This window comes from Strix aluco, chromosome 3 (assembly GCF_031877795.1).
Source record: "Strix aluco isolate bStrAlu1 chromosome 3, bStrAlu1.hap1, whole genome shotgun sequence".
Taxonomy (NCBI): Eukaryota; Metazoa; Chordata; class Aves; order Strigiformes; family Strigidae; genus Strix; species Strix aluco.
In genome coordinates, this window is record NC_133933.1 from 20,538,680 (window position 1) to 20,560,172 (window position 21,493).

Consider the following 21,493-nt stretch of genomic DNA (forward strand, 5'->3'; position numbering starts at 1 on the left):
TAATAGGAAGGAGTGAAGGTTATGGCAATGTAGACAACGTCCTGGAAATGTGTGATTCTGAGAAGCCACTTGTGGAGGTCTTATGGAGCAAGTTGGAGAATATGAAACATCACATGACACTGTGACAAAGGAGTTTATGGAAATTGCTTTGTGGACACAAAAGGCTAAAATGTAAGAATTGGGGAGGATTTTACCACCCTTTACAGCATTTTGAAACCAGCTCTGGAACAGGCATCAAAGTGTGTACCTGGGGTCTCTGGTTCTATGGGAAAAAGAGAAAAAGTGCACGTGTAACAAGAACCCAAAAAAGGTGCTATCTCAACTAATTTATAGTGTCAAAAAGAAAATTATGCAGTGACTTGATTACAGTATAAGTGCTTTCAGGGGGAGAAAACACTAGATGCTTGCAGTGCTGTTTAGCTGTCCCTAGAAAGCTGTAACCGGAACTAAGAAATTCATGCAAGAAATAGAACACATGATTTCAACAGTGAGCCTCAGAATTCACTAGTGATGGATTTTCCTCTACTGTGTGTCATCACGTTAGGAGAAGATACTTTCCTGGAAGATCTGTTTGAGCCTGTTACAGGTTATGAATTAACCAAAGAATAGTTTTATGACTGCCTACAGGATCAAGTGAGTCAATAGTCATATCCTGTGACATGCAGATCAGATTATGCCTATGTCTATCTTAGAAGTGTATTGTCAATATAAGAACAATGCTATGGTAGCATTGTGTTTGCAATGCAGATATAACTATACCTTCCCAGGAATTAACTAAGTTGGACCAGAAAAAAGAATGTTTTCAGGTATAATTTCTATTACCAGAAACATTACTGTGCTGAACAGCAGCTGTACAATGCCTTAAACATGTCAGTCTTATTGCATTAAACTGAGAATGTGCTTGCAAAAGAGCGGAAAGAGAATACTGAAAATATTACCTCAATCCTAATGTATCATTTATCTTTCTCAGCTTTGTATGTTTATACATCTATAAATCCTTTGTAGCTGGGAAAATGATTATTAGCTAGCTGCTTGCTTAGCCATTCTATCTGATATCTCACAGTTTGTTACATGTATTTTTTCCAGTAGCTGACTTTAGTTAAAGAGCATTTTATGGAGTAAGCCTGCATACAGCTTTTCCAGCAGAGCTGGAAAGATGAGCCATGTTGCAAGAGTCTGTCAAAAATAATCTGCTGTCTGTACACTTTCCTTATCTGGCATTGCTCTGTGGACATGAGCACCATGGGTGTTCTGTGCAGAAAACAAAATGGGATGTTACTCCAATCTTTGTCAGAAACATGTTTTAAATTTGTGCTTTATTGATGGTAACAATCCATCCTGGCAGTTAGACATATTTTAATCTTAATTGGATTTGCCATGAAAGTTTGTTTATGAATTCTAGCGTTCTACTTTAGAAGCAGTGGCAAATCCATGCACATGTGAATAAAAGCAAGGATGGCAGGCCGTTCCCCTTTCCCATCAAATCTGTTGATTCCATGGCAGTCCTTTCATGGGTGATGGTGGACAGTGGATTGATGGAATGAGGTAGTACTTCATTATTAGAGTTCTGAATTTTGTCCTGAAATACGCTTATTAAACTGGAATGCATTAATATTTTATTAGTAAGCCATCTGCACGTTTTAGCTGTTAGTGTATTATCTGCTTAGAATTAGATGTTTATTTAATATTTCATCACTCAGTACTGTCATTTAAAAATAAGAATAATTTAAATAGCGTATTGCATTATATTTTAATAATGCATTAGTGCTTCGTGTTAAAGAAGCTACTAGAATTCATAAAGCTGGAAGGATGATACCCTTATCTAATTTCTTCAACATAGGGTTTCAGTATGTTTTTAAAAGGTCAAGTAGTTTTCTGAAAAAAATGGATGTGTAAATTGTGCTAGCTGAGCTATTTTCTTTCAAAAGTTGTTCTTTTCCCCATTTAACATTTCATAAGTGTTTCAGTGTAGAAGTCAAGTCTACTTTTTGGATATTGCACCAGCAAATGGATTTTTGTAAAGGAAAATGAAAAATTAAACATATTGACAGTTGGCTAGTGATTACATATTTCCTTGCAAATTCATATATGCCTAAATAGTTCAATATTGATTTTTTTTTCATTCTGGTGTTTCAACTCAGATTAACTCTGAAAATCAAGCCAATAAATTTAGACCTACATGAAACTTAGCTGCCAGCTTTGCATTGTCCATCTAAAATGTGTCCTTGTTAACTTTAAAACAGAATAGCTCCTCATATGAAAGTGTGTTCTGGGCAAGAACTTAAAGAATTGGGATATCTTGATTTAGCTGGTGCAGGTCAGATCCATATGTGTTAGATTTGGCATTGGAGTTGGTGGCTTTCTCTTCTAGTTGCCCAGGGCTGCCTTGACACAGGCTGTCATGTGAAAACATCCAAGAGATCTGTAGCTTCAAAGGCCTTTTCCAGCCATCATTTAGCAAGGGACTCGATAATTGCTTTGGGGGTTGATGTTCAGTGTGTCTTTAAGAGCTTTTGCAGAATAGGGTGCACTGCAATAGACATTCCATAGGAATGGTTGGTGACAATACCGACAGCCTTTCTCATGCCTATCCCCCCTCACAGGTGCTTTAATCAGCAGTAGGTCTTTCTTCCATTTTTAAATGGAGAATACAAAAAGTCATGAAGCACAGATTTCAGGAAAGTGATAAATATGTTATGTCAACCATCTTTCCCTCCCTTGAGAATTTCCTAAATCACAAAAGAAGGAAACTATAGAAGAGTTTTGGACATAAAAATCTAGAGCATTTGAGTAATGCAGTTTTCAATTTTCTTCAAAATCAGAATCTCAAAGCAAAATAAAATGTTTCACAATAATTCTCAGTTAGACTACACAAAAAACCTGAGGTGAAACAATCACAAGGGGAAAATACTTAGCTAATTGGAAACACTTCAGATTTTTTTAAAAAAAATCTGTATTTCATAAAAAGTTATAGTGACATCCTACATATCACGGATTAATTTGAATGGAAAATATTAGTGAAGATTTTTTTTACGTATAATTAAGGAATCAGATTATTCCACCTTTTAACAGATAAAACTAAATCACTGCTAGAAGTCTACGCATGGCCATTATGGTATTGCGTGGTGGACTGCTCATTATAGTTCTGCAGTCCTAAAGCACTCCTCTACTTTTATCTCAGTGAGCATCTGTTTCTATTATTTACAGTTTCTGTTTCTATGTCTTGCCAAAAGCGTTAAGAAAACCCCTATATGTACAAGTTTAAACCTTTCCATTTGAAATAGATTATTCTTTTATAGTAAAATGTCTGCAAGGCATAAATACACAAACTGAAATGCCACTTTTAGACAGAACTGAAAGTCTGGAGCTTGCTTTGGCCAAGGGCTACTTTTTTGGCAGCACTGCTGACACAGAACAGATTTTTATCTCTTAAATGCCATTTTCTATCCGTATGGGTGCATTTGGTTCTTCTGCTTGGCAAAGGCTTGTCCAAGTAATGACCTCACTTTTGTTGTTTCCATTGGCTTATGTGTAATCATGCATATCCCTAGGAGAACAAGCTGAGGCAGCCTCAGCAGATGAAGTGAGTGACAAAGCACCTGCATGGTCCAGGGCTTTGGGGCGTAGTGATGGTTAAACCTAGCATTTTCATGCTTTTTGAAAGAACATGAAATCCACGTTTTTAATATTTGCAGTTGAAGTCAAGTTAGTTTGTGTGCTGTTGATGAGGGTTGATTCTGATTGCCTTGGATTTCTTACATTTTTTATGTCTCTGGTCATGTAACAAGCATGAAATTATCCTCACTGCACCCTGCATTGCCTCTGAACAGTCTGCTAGAGCTGCTCAATTGCAGTAGCTTTGGTGATCACAACTGAAGGCTAAACTCTATTTTCTCATATAAACCCCATAACCAAGAGCAGAATTTAACTCTGGAAGATTTTTTTTTTTTTTTAAATTGTTTCAGATAAGTTTTCATGCTGCAAATGGTCCAGAAATAATATATGGAAAAAATAAATAGAATTTCCCAAAGCCTTTCACTGACTACAATAAAATGCAATGAGATGAGCAATGACCTTTTGACAGTTTGTCCTATTCTGTCCTTGGAACTTGCAGTGTGATTAAAGTTAATTAGGAGGCTTGCACGTAGTTAATAAGACTTTTTTTATTGATGGCTTCTACCTGAGTACTGGATACTCATGGGGATACAGACCAATAGAAATCTAAAATAAGAGCTGAGCACAGTGTTTTCCATTTGCCATTGTTCATTTATATAATGTGAGTATTATTTCTGTCAAGAGACATTCTATATAGCAGCTCTTTGCTAACATGAAATGAAGATCATCCAGATTGCTACCTGGGCAAAAGTCGGAAGAACACATTCAGTAGTTGCTATCTCAGACCTAGCTAATTTTAGATATAGTAGGGTTGAAATATTTTTCATTTTCCAGCTGTTGAAAACCTATTGAATAAGAAACTGCTTACAGTCAACTTCTGGTTAAATTTCTATAGGACAAGTAACCTTATATGCTGTGACATTATGATTTAGAAACAGTTCAGAGTCCTTTACCTTGGCGAACTGCAAAATGTCACTCTTGGGTTGATGCGGGGCATGGTACTGTACTTACAACAATTCATTTTTTACACTTTAATCTTCTTCTTTAATGATTCTATCATTTTTCCTGCTTATTTTAGCAGCAGCCTTATGATATTAGCTCCTTAAATGCTGCACAGGCAGTACATTAAAACTCCTGGTAACAAAATATGACCTTTAATTTATCAGACAAGTCCTATGTTTTGTTATCTCCTTGTTGCTTTTCATCTTCTCTTGCTTGCTTTTGATATAATACACCAATCTCTCAAAGTAAGCAATCCAACACTGCACAAACTGAGACAGATACTGCATTAGAGTGAGGAAGTGAGAGTCAGGAAGAGCACACTCTTCATTTAATTAGTAATTAATCCAGTGAAAAATAATCAAAACAAAACAGGGCGGAAGGTAGTTGATTTGAAGTGAAGGTTCAGATCTCCCTGAGAGGTTAATGAGAGTTCTCAGTTTTATCCTGTAGAAAGCTGTAAAAATATGATTTAGTTTGTTTAATATGCAAGCATGAAACAAGGAGCTTACAGGTGAACATAAGATGTTTTGGTACAGTCTGTATTATCAGTGGAATGGGAATGAACTTACACATACATCTTTCAATAAATCTGGTAATTGGATTCTTCTTCAAGGCAATCTACATTTTGCTTTGTGTTTAGCAGTGTTATAAGCCACCGATGAGGGATTTTACTCTGCTATGAAGACTGCCATCAATCATCCTGCAAGCAGAATATTCTCTTGGGATACTTAATATTCATTATAAGGAATTTCGGAGTCCCTGTAGGGTGAAAAGGGCATATTATGGTCATTAATATGAACTTGCCAGGTTTGACACTTTAAAGTTTGGAGAAGTCATACCTCATGGTGGTTTCTTTTTTTTATAGGTAGCTCTTCTGGAATAAAGTAAGGCATTGTAGAGCTGCACTCTTACTTATTTGCTACAGGTTCTTTCTCTAACTTTAGAGTTTCTTTGCACTTTTATCTTCCCACCAAGCTGATGGTAATGTTTGTTCAAGATGTCCAACGGGAAGAAATACACACTCTAAAAGTGTGTGTCTACCTTCCCTTTGAACACTGGAGAAGACCGAAATCAGCCTTCTGGATATGTAACTCCTTGTACAATAGTCTTCAAGGCTGACCACTGTATCCTCTTCCATCTCTCCCAACTCATCATCCTACACATTGTAACAGGTAGAGCTGGCATATTTTAGCAACAGAAAAACACACAGAGCTTCGTCTGATCCATCCAGAACTGATTTCTGGATCAAACACCAATAGCCGAGTCTGTAAGCCCTCAGCAAAAATATAGGTCAGAGCAATGTCAGTGTCCCCCACAAACACAGTGATTTGCTGGGGTGGACCTGGACCTCTTGTCCTCTGCCCCATCAGTCTCATGACTGTACATCCTGTACCCAGGGTATTGTGATGGAAAAGGTGATCTTGTGTTTGCAGGCATAAAGGTGAGCTTACCGATGGCTGCTGAGGACAAGACGCTTGTGGGTAATACTACGGCTGTTTATGAAGGCAACAGGCAGGATCAGATGATGAAATGTGCTGCAGAGCATTTAGGAGCTAAGTTTTCTGGGAGCAAGACTTTCTAGAGGCCTACAGTGGCAGATGAAGTAAGGTTATGCCCTAGCACACCCTACTCACTGTGCAAGGAAAGTCTGGGAACGTTCTCTGGGTCTGCAGCCTGAGCGACCTCTCTAAAGGGGCCTTCAGTCAAACAGAGCAATGCAGATAAAGCCACTGCATTTCTTAATGACAGTTAAAGACTATTTAAATTTGAATCTTAATATAGCTTTAGAGAATGTCTGTATATTGGCTATTTGAAACACATTACAGTCTGAATCTATTGTATTGTTAATATCAATTTACACTGTGACTGTGATGACACGGAAAGCATCCACCTATGGCCAAGACATGGAGCCAGTGTAAACACCAGCGTGACAAAATTACGTGCAAGTCATGTAGAAGTTTGTGCTTGAAATTGATGACACTTAAAATATCACTCCCTCTTTTGCTGGGAATATTTGCATGTGCAATATCATCTGTTGTATAAATTTTAGACCACAGTCTTTGCTTCTCCAGTTTATTCCAACATTAATATATACTTGTATACACAAGTGTGTGTGCATGGTAACAGTAATAGATGATTTAAGAGAACTTTAGTATGCGCCATTACTGAGATTTCCTAGCCTGGCCTCGTGAGACACTATGTGGACAGTTTGCCCCTGTACCACAGAGCTGCTGTGGCTTCCTTTCAGGCTGTGCAGTTGATACTTCAGTCAGGTTTCATCCCTAACTGCATCTGGAGGAATGATATGGGTCTCTGCCTTCCTCTTGCAGATGTCAGGGGAGTCATGATTCAGAAATAGCAGTGTCGAGATCATGATGAGCGAAACTAGCAAGAGAGGGGTGGTTTATAAATGGAGATAGACCTTGTTTTCATCACTTTGTTATTTATTTCCCTAGCAGATCACTGAGACTAACAAGGTGAATTTGTATTCTGTTAAAGGGTTTGTTTCAAAGAAAATATTCTCTAGTCTAGGTTGTTCTTCACAGGCTCTCGATTTTCAACCTTCTTACTTATTCTCTTTCAAGGATGCTGCTATTTCACATCAATAACTGACACCTTTATTTCAGAGAACAAAATAGAATTACACTCCAGCACTGACAATATAATAAATCAGGAGGGATAAAATACATATTAGTGAAGTTCACATAGTTGGTTTGTCCCAGCTGACCTATAGATATAAAGGTATGATTAAAGTTTTTTTGGACTGCTTCTTCTCAATCTTGCCACAAGATTTAGCTCTGACTCAAAGATTTGACCTTTGCTGCTCCTCTCTGCTTACCTTGATTCTTTGGAATTATTGTTATTCCCTTGAAGTCTTTCTGTCCGTGCAGAATTAACACTGTGTTGTGACAAAATATTATCTATTTGGCAGAAGAATGAAGCCATCTAGAATTCAATCAGGTTAGACAATGTCACAGTGCACATCCTGAGTGAATCATTTCTACCCAGCTTTTTTAATCAAAGAAATCTTGGCCATATAAACAGGAGGAGTCATGCTAGATAGTGACATAGCTGTCTACAATTAAAGTTTAGGCATATCAGTTGTTTTTTATGAATTATGGTTGAAAAGCATGCCTGCCACAGCACTTAATCTTTCAGATGGGTAACAGAAATAAAATCTCAAAGCCACAAGTTTATATAGAGTATGAAAATATTTATTAACCTTCTTGGAAGTGATTTTTACTGAAGAAGTTCTTTGTGGTTCACCACCATATTGGTAAAAACAAGCATAAATAAAGTAAGCATGAAAAATGTGCACTGAATACCCCTGAGAAAAACAATATGTGGTATTTATGTTTTCCCTGCTGGGGATGAGATTACCAGATGAAGTAAATGCACACAGATTTACTGAATTCAGTGGGGCTATCCAGATTTGTTGTAGCTGAGTGTATGACCCAAACCAGCTGTTTGGGAAGAAGCAGTTATTGAAAAGGTGTATGTTTTTCACGACGCAATAATAGGATGTTTGTTGCTTTTGATGTCACTTCTGTTATTTTCAGTGCTACATATATATTTTTTTTAAAATGTAGTTGTTAAGTTACATATGTGTCTAATAATTTCATCATTGCTAAACCTATGTGTTCTTGAAACTAAATCTGGATAAGTTCCACGCCATTTCCCCCTAGCCCTTCCGTTTATATTATATACTAGAAGAATTTAAGCTAATGCAATAGTGTCAAATTGAGATGCATTTCACAATGTGCTTTTTCTCTGATGAGGGATGGGCTAATGTAATCAGCTATTATTTTTTTGTGTGACCTTTACAAATCAAATGGTTATTTCCTTGCTTTTCTCCCAGTGTTTTCTCCCAGTGGTGCAAGACTGCTGCAGTTAGTATAAAACATAATTTATAGATAGAATCACATTATAAGAGGGTGCAATATTATCAAAAAATGTACATACTGCATGGATTTTTTAATTGAATAATTCAAAGAAATGTATAAGCCAGCCAAGACTTAATTTATGCTGTTAATTCACAGAGGAGTTTCCGCGCTTAGCATAGAAATGTCCTGGAGCAGCTGCCAAGTAGTGAAAGTGGAGGCAGCAATAAACCTTGTCTAAGATAAATCCTGTGTTAGTAATGGAACTACAGTAGAGAGATCCCATGGTGTTAGGGATCCAGAGTGGTGGCTGCAGAGGGTCCTTCTACCAAATGCACTTCTACCAAATTTGCACCCACTGGTTGAATAAACAACATAGACATTAATGCCTTCCAAACATATGCAGTTGTGAACACTGTTTCATTTTGACGTGACTGTATGGTTCTTCTGAGGTCTAGGGAGCATTTGTTCATGAAGGGCATCCAGTGAGTAACAGTGGGTGAATCTGATGAGTGAATGATGATTTATATCCATGAGACTTTTATTTCCATTGCGTTAATAGATTCTTTATGCCTGCAAATCTCCTCTGAAAAATTTGGCCTTTTCTTACAAATGACATAGAAGAATCCCGCTCACTCCCCTGTTTGTTTTTTTGGGTTTTTTTTGGTTTTTTTTAAATATAGGTAACAAAAAACCCCATACCCAACAGCAACAAAATTTCATGATTCATTTGTCTTAGGTTAAGGAAACCTTTTGGAGATAGGACGTTCTATCCCTTAGTGAATTAACTGATAATGCCTCAATAAAAACTATAGAAACATCTTATTGAAAAGCTAAATATAAGTGTTAAAAGTAACTGTCTGTCAGGAAATATAAATTATTAACTCACTGGCGCATATATATATATATTTAGTTTATGATACAAATCCAGAACAGAAACATGGAGAATCACACTACTTATCTTTGTTTCCATGTTGGTCACATGACATTTCTCATGTTTTTCCTGTACTTCTCAAATTTCCATTTAGTCACAGGAAGCTTGTTGTAAATGAAGGAGCCCAGGATGCAGAGCAGTAATTTTAAAGATCATAAAAGGAAAATTTTTTTAAGACATTCTGTATTCTCACATCACAAGAGTTGTGTTCCGAAGCCTTTTATTCTAAATTTTCACTTTCTTGGAAAGGCAGAAAAGGGAAAGTTTCAGTAAAATACTGTTTTACAGAGAATGTTTCTGAGAGTTGAGAATAGAGCAAAATGTATGAAAAAAAGGTATGTATTTTTATATATACACCCATGCAATTTTTAATATTGACATCCATATAGACGTTCACACAGCATATTTGTCCAGAGAAGTTGTGGAACCAACTTCTATGGTTGCCCAAAGAAGTTGTGGATCAAGGTCAGGTTGAATGGCCTTTGAGCAACCTGATCCAGTGAGAGATGTCCTTGCCCGTGGCAGGGGGGTTGGGTTAGATGATCTTCAAATGTCCCTTCCAAACCAAACCATTCTGTGATTCTGTATTGGAAAGTGAACAGGAAAACGACATCCTCTCAAAAGAAAATAGATCAGCTTCTGGCATAGTGAACTATGTCCATGTTAAACAAAATGAGGGAGACATGGAACATGAAAAGTAGGAGTTCATGTCACTGCTAAATAAGTATCTGCATAAAACCACCATGGTTTTTGGCACAGCAGCTGTTGCTCTTTGCTATTTCTGGAGACTATGGTACTGATTCTTCCCTGCAAGCCTGTTATGTCTTGTGATGCTGATAGTGGGGATGATTGTCTGACAAACTAGAACATTGGTTTTCTGAATTTGGATAATACTTTGGTTGATAACTAGCAGTAAGGTCTTTCTAGCTCAAGAAAATGTATTTCTAAGCACTATGTGAGCTACTGCATCCTGTACTTACATTTCTACTGCAGATATGTTCATTGGTTCGTTGGTGGGTTTTGAAGTCAAAGACAGTATGCACATTTGAGCTAGTAAGGTTGTCTTTGAATTCGAACCTGAATTAGGAATGACTGCTTTTACTCATCTGACTCTTATTATCTCTCAGGTTCTTTAATAATATGAACCATTACAATGGAAGAAAAAGGTATTGTTGGTCTAAAATACTACTGCAACCAAAAACCTGTACATTGAAGGAAATATTTAAGTTTACCGTTGTCCTAAGGAAAGTTTTAAGTAGAAGACGTGGTTTTCTGAGGGATCACACCTATATCATTCAAACACAAAAAGCTACAATCAGAAATAAATTATTCCTTGTTTGATATTTTTCTGACTGTACCAGCCTTATTTTACCTCATTGTTTTATTTAAAGACACCAAAGATCTCTGCACAGACTGAGAATAGATACGGTTTTCAAATATGACAAGTGTTTGTATTGCATTGCTGAGTTCTGGTTAGTTCTTAATTTATGAAACCCCACTACAGATGATCTCTCGCTAAATTTTAAAGCACTTCCACGTTTCAGAACCAGGCTACCTTTCAGCAAGTCACTTTTGTCAAAGCCTTGGTGTTCCTTCAAGACATTGTCAACGTGTGCTATGAGAATGTACAAATGGTGAATACCCTGGTCTGTTCTGTACCATATATTTGAATATCTGGAATTTATTTAAATGAAGCGAAGAAGAATGTATTTTTTCTTATTAGGAAATAAGTTACAGCAGGTCTATTACTAGACAGCAGACGTAAGTGTGCCTTAGATGGTGATTAAGAGATGTGGTGTTCTTCTTTAAATGATTAACCTGGAGTGAGAGGTTGGATGTCTTTTGAAAACTTAAACCTGTTTCACCTGAACATGTTTAACTAGTTAATAAGAAACATCAAAAAAGACAAAACCCTGAGGTCAATGATCATTTTTTGTAAAGCCATTCGATGATGTTTAAATTTGTTTTTTGGGTCTGTCTATAACATAAGTTTAATAACCTAGCTCAAATGCAGATTTCTAATTTTCAATTAACATAGGAATAATTTTGTTTGCTAAAATAAAATAAATGAATGAATGAAAAGTCTGAACCATGAAATGTTCTAGGTAGCACTTTTTAAAATTCCAAATTTCAAAAAATCATGTGGCAACTGTATAGCTCAAGCTTTAAGTATTAACTTTTAACCTTTGACCTTACAGATTTTAACCAATGAAATGTCTCTTTAAACTTTAAAGGAAACAATGATAACGAGCGCCTGGCGATTGCTAGACAGCGAATTCCATATCGACTTGGTCGAGTAGTTGATGAATGGCTACTCGACAAAGGTAAAAAACATTGATTAAAACTTCAAATAAAAAAATAATTTGAACATAACCAAGTAGTACTTCATTGTAACACTAATAAACATAAAAAATAAATTTCAGTAAAACTAAATTAAAAACAAATTTTAAAAAGTAAAATATAGAGTAATATTTGCATACCTTGTATAATAATTTCTATACATTTCTAGAAGTACCAGCTGTTTAATAATCTTACCCTGTTAACTTAAGGTTAAAGGGACTGTTAAATATAATCCACTAACTCAATCTATGAAGGTACTCATAGCAAACATTAACCAAAAATTATAAATCATTCATAGATTATATTACATGTTCCAGCATCTAAATTATTAACTAAAAATATATGTAGTTATGATATCTTCATTATGGTCCTGAAAAAAAAAAAATTTGTTTAAACTGTAGGTATCTTAAATAGTGGGCAATATGAATTGCCAATCAAAATGAAGTCCCTTTAACGTTTGCAACCTTCTAAGGGGATTTTGGAACAAACACTCATTAAAACAGAACTTAAAGTTGTGTGCATGCTTTTTGTGAGCAGAAACCAATCTGCTAAAGTGACTATTCTATTTACTAAGAGTGGTACTGTTGCTGAGGATTTCTCTGTTTAATGGAAATGTGCCATGATTTCTCCATTGGTATGTGTATCATTTCTGAAGCCGCTTTTACATCTAAAATCTTTTATTTGAATTGATAGCCTTGCTGAAAGCCAATCAGACATCTATTTTTGAATCTGCCTCTGAGATACTCATTGTGAACCATGTGTTTCTTTTCAGAGTGTATGTTGAAGGAAAATAAACATTTAAATATAAAAAGGAAACATTTAATTAAAAAGTAAATATTTTATTCACTTATATAGAGATATGACAGAATACCGCATAACATATATTCTTTAAAATTCATTTGACCTAGTGACTTGTTGGCATATATATAAACTCTCTCTGTGTGTATATACATATTTGTATATGTCTATACATACATAAACTCACATGTACATACTTAAAGCTATAGGACCTATGCTGTATTGCGTGGAAAAAACTTTGAAATGTTGGCAGACTTGAAGAAAAAGTAATCTTAAGGAATTAGAAACCTGGCATTCTTGACACACACCAAAAAAGCTTAACACTGCTTTCAGGTAAAAGGGAGAGGGGTATCATTTGTAGTGCTAAACACATTTGCAAATATATTTGATTGGCCTTTTAGCAAAAAAAAAATATAAAATCCCAAAATGTCGTAAATTAAGAAAAATGTAAATGCTCTCAAAATTTATGCATTTCATGGACACCTCATTAAAAAGCAATGAATTATGAGTCAAATCCTTTTCTTATAGTTTATTGCTCTCATTATTCACCCCATGACAATCTGTTATCACTTGTGTAGAGTATAGTGTTCACAGTCAACATTTTTGCATGTATATAATATTATCTTCACAGGGCGTCAGCTCACAATCTTCAATAGCCAAGCAACCATAAAAATTGGAGGCAAGGAACGTGGCCACCCTTTCCAAGGCCAGCTCTCTGGTCTTTACTACAATGGCTTGAAAGTTCTGAATATGGCAGCAGAAAATGATGCCAACATCGTGATAGAAGGAAATGTGAGACTTGTTGGTGAAGTGCCTTCCTCTATGACAACCGAGTCCACAGCCACAGCGATGCAGTCTGAGATGTCCACGTCAGTCATGGAAACAACCACCACTTTGGCCACGAGCACTGCTAGAAGAGGAAAGACCCCGACAAAAGAACCTATTGGTCAGGTTAGTTGGCTTCCTTGCCTTTTGCAAATATTTTCCCGTCTGTGAGTGTGGCTTCCTATGTCTGCAGGCTTCACTCTGCACATGACATTGTTCCTGTTGAAAAAAATGCATGAATTATAGATAAAAGTTCTGTACCGTACATGGCTTATGGATGCGCTGTTGATCAGCATTTAGAGGGAAAGTAAGGACTTTGCTGTTCTTCTAAATAAGGCAAATTTACCAGCTGAGATTTTTCTTGTACTGAGTTTTACTGCCCTGTCATCCATCTTCATAGTGATGCATATTTTTAAATACTCTTTCTTCCTTTGATGGCTTATATCGATTATTTTCAGTGTGGGAATTAGAGATAATGAAATGAAGTGGTGACTTTATCCGTGAGATAGAGAAAAGAGACCCAGTCTGAGGAGGGAAGAGGAAGGAGGGGTGAAGCCAAAAAGTTGGAAGAGGCTGAAAAAGAGGGAATTAGCACTTTCTCTAATCCCACAATTGATCATCTTCTCGGGCAAGATTCCTCATAAGAGGCAGTGGCAGCAGAGGGAATTAAGAACACTCTGCACCCTGGGAGACTCAGGCTCCAAGTCAGAGGCTCTTGTTTACTGTTTGTTGAGGTTATTTGCATCTCATGAATTTAGTGATATATTTAGTAGCTTTCAGGTGTTGTCAGGATCTCTGTATAATATGTGGGGGAATTTAATTATCAGGAAAAGGAGGGGGGAAAAACAGGTGAGTGAATTAAGTACCTTCATCTTGTGGATACCCAGAGTAACAACATTCAGACTTTGTGCTTTAAAAACCTAAAACTTACCAGGACGTTTCTGTGGCAGTGAAGATTATTTTTTATTTATTCTGTCTTAAAAAAACCCAAGCAAACAAACAAACAAAAAAAAAAAAACAAACCAAAGAAAAAAAGCTACACTGCTAAAAGTTTTTCCTATGTTCACTTGGTTCGTCTGCTGGCTTGTGTGCCCACTGTGCCATCAAGCCATGACAGCCACTCTGAGATCCAGAAGCAGGACAGGGAGCAAAGAAAGCATCATCAGCCGTAGGGAGGAACAGGAGCATGACGTGATGAATGAGGTTAATTTTCTCAAGAATGGAGGAGAACATACTGATTAGACTGGGAGGCTGAGGTCAAGTTGCCTGTTTTCTGTGTAAAACCTCAACTCACAGTTTGAATTTGATCAGGGCATCAAACTCGACGCTTCAGCTTTTCTGTCTGTAGTATTTTTGTGGACTTTATACTATGGACTGAAAACAACAGTGAAGTAAAAGTGAAAATTATCATTTTATAAGCTGAAGCAGAACGTTTAAGTTAAAAGTGAGCTTTTAAAAAAACATTTCGTATTTTCAAACACGGGTTTTATGCATTTTCCTTGTTTATGTAAAGTACATGAGAATCCAAAGGAAAAAAAAAGGGGGGGGAAGGGCAACTAAAACCCAACTACAGATGCATGGAACCAGCTGCCTTCAAAACATTGTAGACCGTAGGCTGCAGTTCTTTTGATAATGCTTTTAGTAAGCTACGGTGTTTTTATTAGATAGCCAATAAATTTTGTTATTAATTCTGTTTTAAATAGTATCCCCAGTTTTGCAGCAATGAAATGTAAGACTTCATCAAATTTACACAGGGGAGATCTGCATCTAAAAGTGCAGGACATGCGTACAGCGTGGAAGAATTTGGACTAATTTAATGCTACTAAATTAAAATTAAACTAAGTTAAACTGTTCTCACAGTTCCCAGCATGTTTTTGGCTTCTGCCCCTGTCTCAGGTAACTCCCAGGCACAATATAGGAGGACAAACATCACAGGGACCATTCCAGTTGGCACCTTGCATGATCTGTGGGCAATGGGAGTTTGCTGGTGTGGGTTTGCTGTTTGCTTTGTCAGTTGGCCTCGGTTTCCAGGAATATTCCCTGGTATGATTTATACACTTGTTTGGATGTTTTAGCCACTAAGATTTTTCTTTTTGAGGTGTTCCAATGGCATATTTGGAAAAGAAAAAAGTTTCTTAAGCTAACAACTATGGTGAGGTGTAATATTTTCTGAAGAGGGGAAACAGACAATTAGGCAAAATGATCTTCCAAAGATCTTCTGTTTCTAGACTGTGGTGCCTGAAATAAGGTGTGTCCCTTACTGACTTTATCAGAGCATCTACACAATGTTTTTAGAGCACCTCACTGCTACTGGAGCAGAGTGACCTCAATGCAACTGTGCCATTCCCTCATCCCCTCCTGGCTGAAGCAGCTACACCCAAATGCCATGAGCACTTGCTCTTTGATGTCCCACCATCGCACGCTTCAGGCAGGCTCCAGGAGCATCCAGAGGTGTGCAGCATCTTGCCAAAGCACGTTCTGAGGGTGAAGGTTTCAATCAACTTCTCACCTCTTAGTCTGGCTGGTGCCAGCCCATCTGAAACTCTGTATCTAAGAGCCTGAAATCAACATGTGTGAGGAAAGCATTCAGTGTTAATGTCATTACAGCACATGGCATCCTGACTGTATAACTGAGCCCTTCTTGCCATTAATAATACACAGTGGTTTACTTCATCTCTGTCTAAACATCCTGCCTGGTAGGATCTGTATTGTCATTACAACTATAGACTTAATTACTCAGGGACTGCACTGGAACACAGTTTACAATCAGGCCTGTGATCTGATTTAAAGAGATTGATAACATCCCAAAGTCAAAGCTGAAATCTGTCTGCAGGATGCTATGTTATATATGCAACAAACTCAGACCTAGGAAACTACTGAATCAAATTCAGGATGTAATTTCTTATCTTTATTAATATCCATTTTCTTATTCTGCTCGTATATAATAATCTCTGTGCTAGTGACCCATAGGACTCCCACGCGTCTGTCCTGCAGGGTGCTGAGTAATCACTTTCCATCATGATGTCACTGGGAGATGAAAGCACTCACCATCTCAGGGAAAATCTACTTTTAATTTCTGCATTCACTTTCATTTTTGTCCTTTATATTTTTTTGCTGATTTTTATTTGTATATAACCTCTGCAATAGTGTCAACTACATTGACATCCTGTAATGCACAAGAAGAAAAGTTACCTTTCTAGCATTAATTAGGTTACTGAAGAAAATATGCAGCTGAACAGCAATTGCTAATGAAAAAGCCTTACATTACTGCAAACCAGTGCATGTCTGAAATGGAATAGAAGCAAATGATCTAATCAGTCAGAGATTGTTTGCTCCATTTGCAGAGGTATTGAATTCAATTAAAGATTACAATACTTAAAGAAGATCATTTAAATCTCTATTTATAGGAAATGTTCTTTTAAAAAACCTACAATGTTAGTGCTTAATTTGATGGAGTGTGTGCTTCTCAGCAGATATCTAACTAATGCAATATATGATACCAGATAGACATGATACTTTCAGAAAGTATGTTGAATACTGTTGTGCATGTTTTTAGACAAATGAGGTCTTAGTGCTTCTGAAAAAAATAAAACGTTTTTTGTTAGTGACTCTGCTCTAAGTGAAGGTTTTCGCTACTTGGAGGCTGTGTCATATTTTAACAACGAATGTTTTGGTGGTGACAGACATCTTAATTATTATACTTGTAAATGCAGATTTTTTTAAAGGGGAAAAAGGTACTCAAAGCCTACTGAATGTCAGTGGTAGGTGAATGCCTCATTTTCCTTAGCGCCTTAAAAATCCCCCTCCTTTGATTATAATGGCATCTACAGCTGTCAACCTCCGTGCAACGCACTGCATAAACACATAGGAAGCGACAGCCCCTGCCTCAAATAGCTTACAGAGTAAACAAAGGGTATCAGGTAAGGAGGGAAAAAAAAAAAGAAATTAGGAGGTGGGAGGAAGAGGAAAATAAAGCAAGCATTGTGCTGTTTCATTGTTAACAAGCAATGTGTGGATTTGCAGCCGTCATAGGAAAGATAGTTTACTGCCTGGTTTTTGATTCAGGCTCTTCAGATAGCAGCCCCCAAGCTACAGCTGTCCTGAAGGATCACTGCATAGCTTATGGTAGACTCTGAAGCAGGCAATTTAAGGACTGGGCTGCCCAGTTTGTCCCATTTGGGCAGTTGGTGCAAAACTGGCACCAGTTGGGTGGTCGATGAGAGGTTTTCTCTGCTTCTCGCTTTGCCACTGACACTTGGGGAAACCATGGCCACTGGCAGAGTAGCTGAGGACTGCAGGGGAGGTCCTTCATTCCCTCCACACTGGACAGGGGGAGGCTCAATATTTTTCATTCCTTCATGAGCATGAGAAGAAATCCCCAACCTTCAGTGTAACAGGAATAGGATTTGTGTCAAGTGAAAATATGCAGCTATGTGTTGCTAACTTTTGGTGAGCTGTGAGTATGCACTGGGGCTCAGAAATCATGAATTTGGTCTAAGAATATCATCCTCTTTATGAAGTTATTCAGCAAAATGTTACAGTTCTTTCTTCTTTTTCTCTTTTATTTTTGACAGATTTTAAAAGTCTCATTTGCAAGTTTTTCTATTCCATCATGAAGGCGATAAACTTCTTTTAAAATTGAAAATAAAGGAGATTCACATGTTGTATAACTCCAGGAGCCAGAATGTTAAGCAAAACATCAAGTACTGCAAGGCTTGCAATAAAAATTGCAGGAGTTGGCAGAAGCAGAAAGGCTTCAAAAGGACTTGGAGTACGGGTTTTGCTTGAATTAGGATAGCACAATCAGGCCTTTAGTATCTCTTTGGCATGGCTTTGTGGATCGTATTAACTGGAAATCATAAATGAAGTGATAGTAAATCAAGAATAATATGCTCATTTCCCATCCGTTTCTAAAGATTTGATTATGCCAGCCCATCCACAGAGAAGCCTCTGCTCTTGTGCGTTGGAAACCGTTTCCAAAAGTTGTGTGCAAAATAGCTTTTTTTATTTTTCATAAGGGATTCTGGCAGTCCTCTTTGTTCTCATCAGAGTGGGCTCTTATCAATAACACTAAGCCACTTAACTAACAATTGCAATATACTGTGAGATGATTGCATGTTTTGGAACAATAGGCACTGATTTTTGGTCAAGCAGAATCAAATTGACTTCATATTAAATTGATGAGCTGAAATTTGGTCAGTTGCCTTGGAGGGCATACATCAGGTGAAGGGTATATTTCTTTACATGTATTGAAGCAGCAGATTTAAATGTTATTCATCGTAGCAGGGACAATGACAGGCTTGGCTCAGTGTCTTCACCTGCTAAATATCAACAAGCATTTGAAAAAGACAGGGGTGTTTTCCATTGAAAGAGTTCAATTTTAAGAATTGTAGTTGAGTACATGACCTTTACACAGGATAGTAAATGTGAATATATTTTACGGAGACACACTAATCATTAAATCAATGTAGTTAATTGGAGGAAGAGTATTTTCCACCCATCTTGGTTTAAAATTATCCACTCTATGGTTTGCAGTGCCTATTCTTATACACAGGGGTTGGGTTCTTTCCATGTCTCTACACTGCTGCCACTTCTTCCTCTGGACATTCACACTGATCAGTCCACAACACATCAGCCCCGGTAGACAAAGCTCTTCCTCAGGGGTCTGGTAAGTCACTAGGATTTGACTCAATAGATGCTCCCTAGTGTAAAGTGAATCCCATAGCTTCTAGAATCACAGTGCTCAGCGCCTGTATGTGCTCACTAGATGACAGAACCTGGGGAATTCAAGTGTTAAGGACAAATCTCATTTGCAGTAGGATCTCTATGCAAATATGCTAGTTGTGGAAGTTCTCACGTTTTTATTGCAGGTTGATGGAAAAATAGCGAGGTGCATGAAACCCATGCTCTTTTTTTGCCTGTTTTTTGTTTTAAATATGCATTTTAAACGATGCATTTTTAGTTTCTTTTAGTGATTTTTTGATAATTCAATTAATTATTTTAAAAGATAATTGTTAATACTGACACTCAAGTAAGATCTCTAAAAAATTGAAATAGGATACAGTGAACACTAAAATTTTTTACCTATGTTTTAATATTTGCTACCTGATCACATCTGACTTTCCCCGTATCCTGCAAAGTATTTGTATATTGAATATTGGCTCTTCAGTTGGAGTACTGAAGTTATAAGAATAGGGTGGCTTTAGAAAAGCAGCATTTAGCACACTTGCATGTTGGATTGGCTCATGTTTGTTGTTTTCAAGTATGACTTACGTGATCGCATGGTTGTCTGTCTGTCCCTCTTAATAAATAGTGAATCTCTTGACCAATTCAGTCAAATCGTCTTTGGCATAAAGATTTCAAGGACATTAAGCTCCCAGAGAAGCCAAATTGCTTAAGTTCTGGTGCCCATCCTGGTCTTCTGTTGCATATTGCAGAGCCATGTTTTCCCCTCGTTTGTGTTTAAAAAGCAAAGATTGAAACAAAAACCAAAGTGAATGTGTGCTTAGGATGAGGTTTTCAAAAGTTCCCTCACGCTCATTAATGTTTCTATATTACTTCAATGTTTCTGAAAATCTTACCCTGATGTTTATATATATACTATAACAGAGTGTCATTAATGTGTAAATGAGCTACTTAAGAAATACATGCTTCTGTGCATGTAGCCTTGCCACTGAACTCCTAAAGAATAGTGATTGTTGTTAGCTTTATAGTCTACAGAGAATTTCGCCTCTGAAACCAGAGCTTTGTGTCAAGCTCAGAGGATAAGACTTGCTGTTAGTTGTTGTTAACATGTGTTGGGGAAGGGTTCATACAGGCAATTTTTAGCATACTGGGCCACCAAAGGCAAATCTTAACCAGTTGCTTGGGAAACTACAGGCATAAAAATGCCTGGAGCTGATGAGCAATGATACTTCATGTGTATGCACTATACAGTCCAGAGAAGACTGACTTCTGCATGGACTGCTTTGTCTTGAGCTCTGCTGTAGAGTAGTTTCAAGAGGCACTATCCAGGTGGGATAGCTTTCCAGACCCTCAAAAAGGAAGCCAAACCATGCAGTTTCCATTAAGCCAGTGGGATATGTCTAAAACCTTGAGCACTGCTTTGAAAACACCCCCTAAAGTGTGTTTGCACAGGGGAAAAAAAAAGTTTGTAAATTAAATTATAACATATTTTGTATCCAAAGAACGTCAAGATACTTGTCTAAATTGTTGACTAATTCGTTGCAAATCAAAGTTTCTTTTTAAGATCAATTTGGGAAAAAGGGATCTGGGGCCATTTGCAGCTGCCATTTTGTTGTTTCTTTCGTGTTTAAATGACCAAGCTCATTTATTACAAAGTTTGCTTTATTATGTGGGGGGTTTTTTAACCCAAATTGGTGTTATCCAGTCTCAAATTCTGACTCATTATAATTTTTAAATTGTGTGAATTTTAATTTTTAAGAAGAACAAACATGATCTTGATACCAGCGTTTTTTCAGAGCATGATGCTTTTTATTTTCCTAATACTTTGCTCATGTCATGTTAGCACTGTAGAATTTCTAAAACATCCCTTTGCATAATATGAGACATGGTATCTAATGGTTGCTGAGCAAAGTTACACCCAAATTTAGCCACTGATTTGTTGGAGAAATATTTCCCTCACATTCACAGGCTCCTTCTTCCAACTGCTTTCTTAGGAAGGGTCCTCTCGTATAAAGCAGTGCTTGGTTCTGTCTCAGACTCTGTATCCGTCCGCCGTTCCCCCTCAGTGCCTCCCAGTACACTAAACAAACATTATTACATCAGGACTATACAGAAATGGGATTGTTTCATCCAGGTGGAACAAGAGGCTGTTGCAGAGTTGGTGACCCATAACCATAGAGTCACATAGCTGTTAACGCGCTTTTCTGCGTTTGGGATGGCTGAAAAGGCCTGGGTGTTACAGCCACTACTGATTTTCAGTAGCCTTGCGGGATAGAAGTACTTGCATTGTGTCTTGAGAGCTGCTGTTCTCCTGTGAAAAGAAAGCGATAGTCATTCAGTCCCCTTATCATTCACTGGAGCTGTGGTAAGCCTGAAGATCGCGTTCACAGTTTCCTTTGGTGAATTTCTATGA

At 37.3% G+C, this 21,493-nt stretch overlaps 1 protein-coding gene across 30 annotated transcripts in view; it reads left to right on the forward strand.

The window, feature by feature from the left end:
* Positions 1-21,493, forward strand: part of NRXN1 (neurexin 1) — a 736,627-nt gene that overhangs the window by 624,623 nt on the left and 90,511 nt on the right. For 18 of the 30 annotated variants that reach the window (XM_074817633.1, XM_074817632.1, XM_074817635.1 and 15 more), the window contains 2 exons: positions 11,667-11,756; positions 13,202-13,521. In XM_074817633.1, the coding sequence (XP_074673734.1) occupies positions 11,667-11,756; positions 13,202-13,521 (410 nt within the window). The remainder of the gene's footprint in view (positions 1-11,666; positions 11,757-13,201; positions 13,522-21,493) is intronic. The other 12 variants (XM_074817647.1, XM_074817648.1, XM_074817649.1 and 9 more) reach the window with 1 other exon arrangement.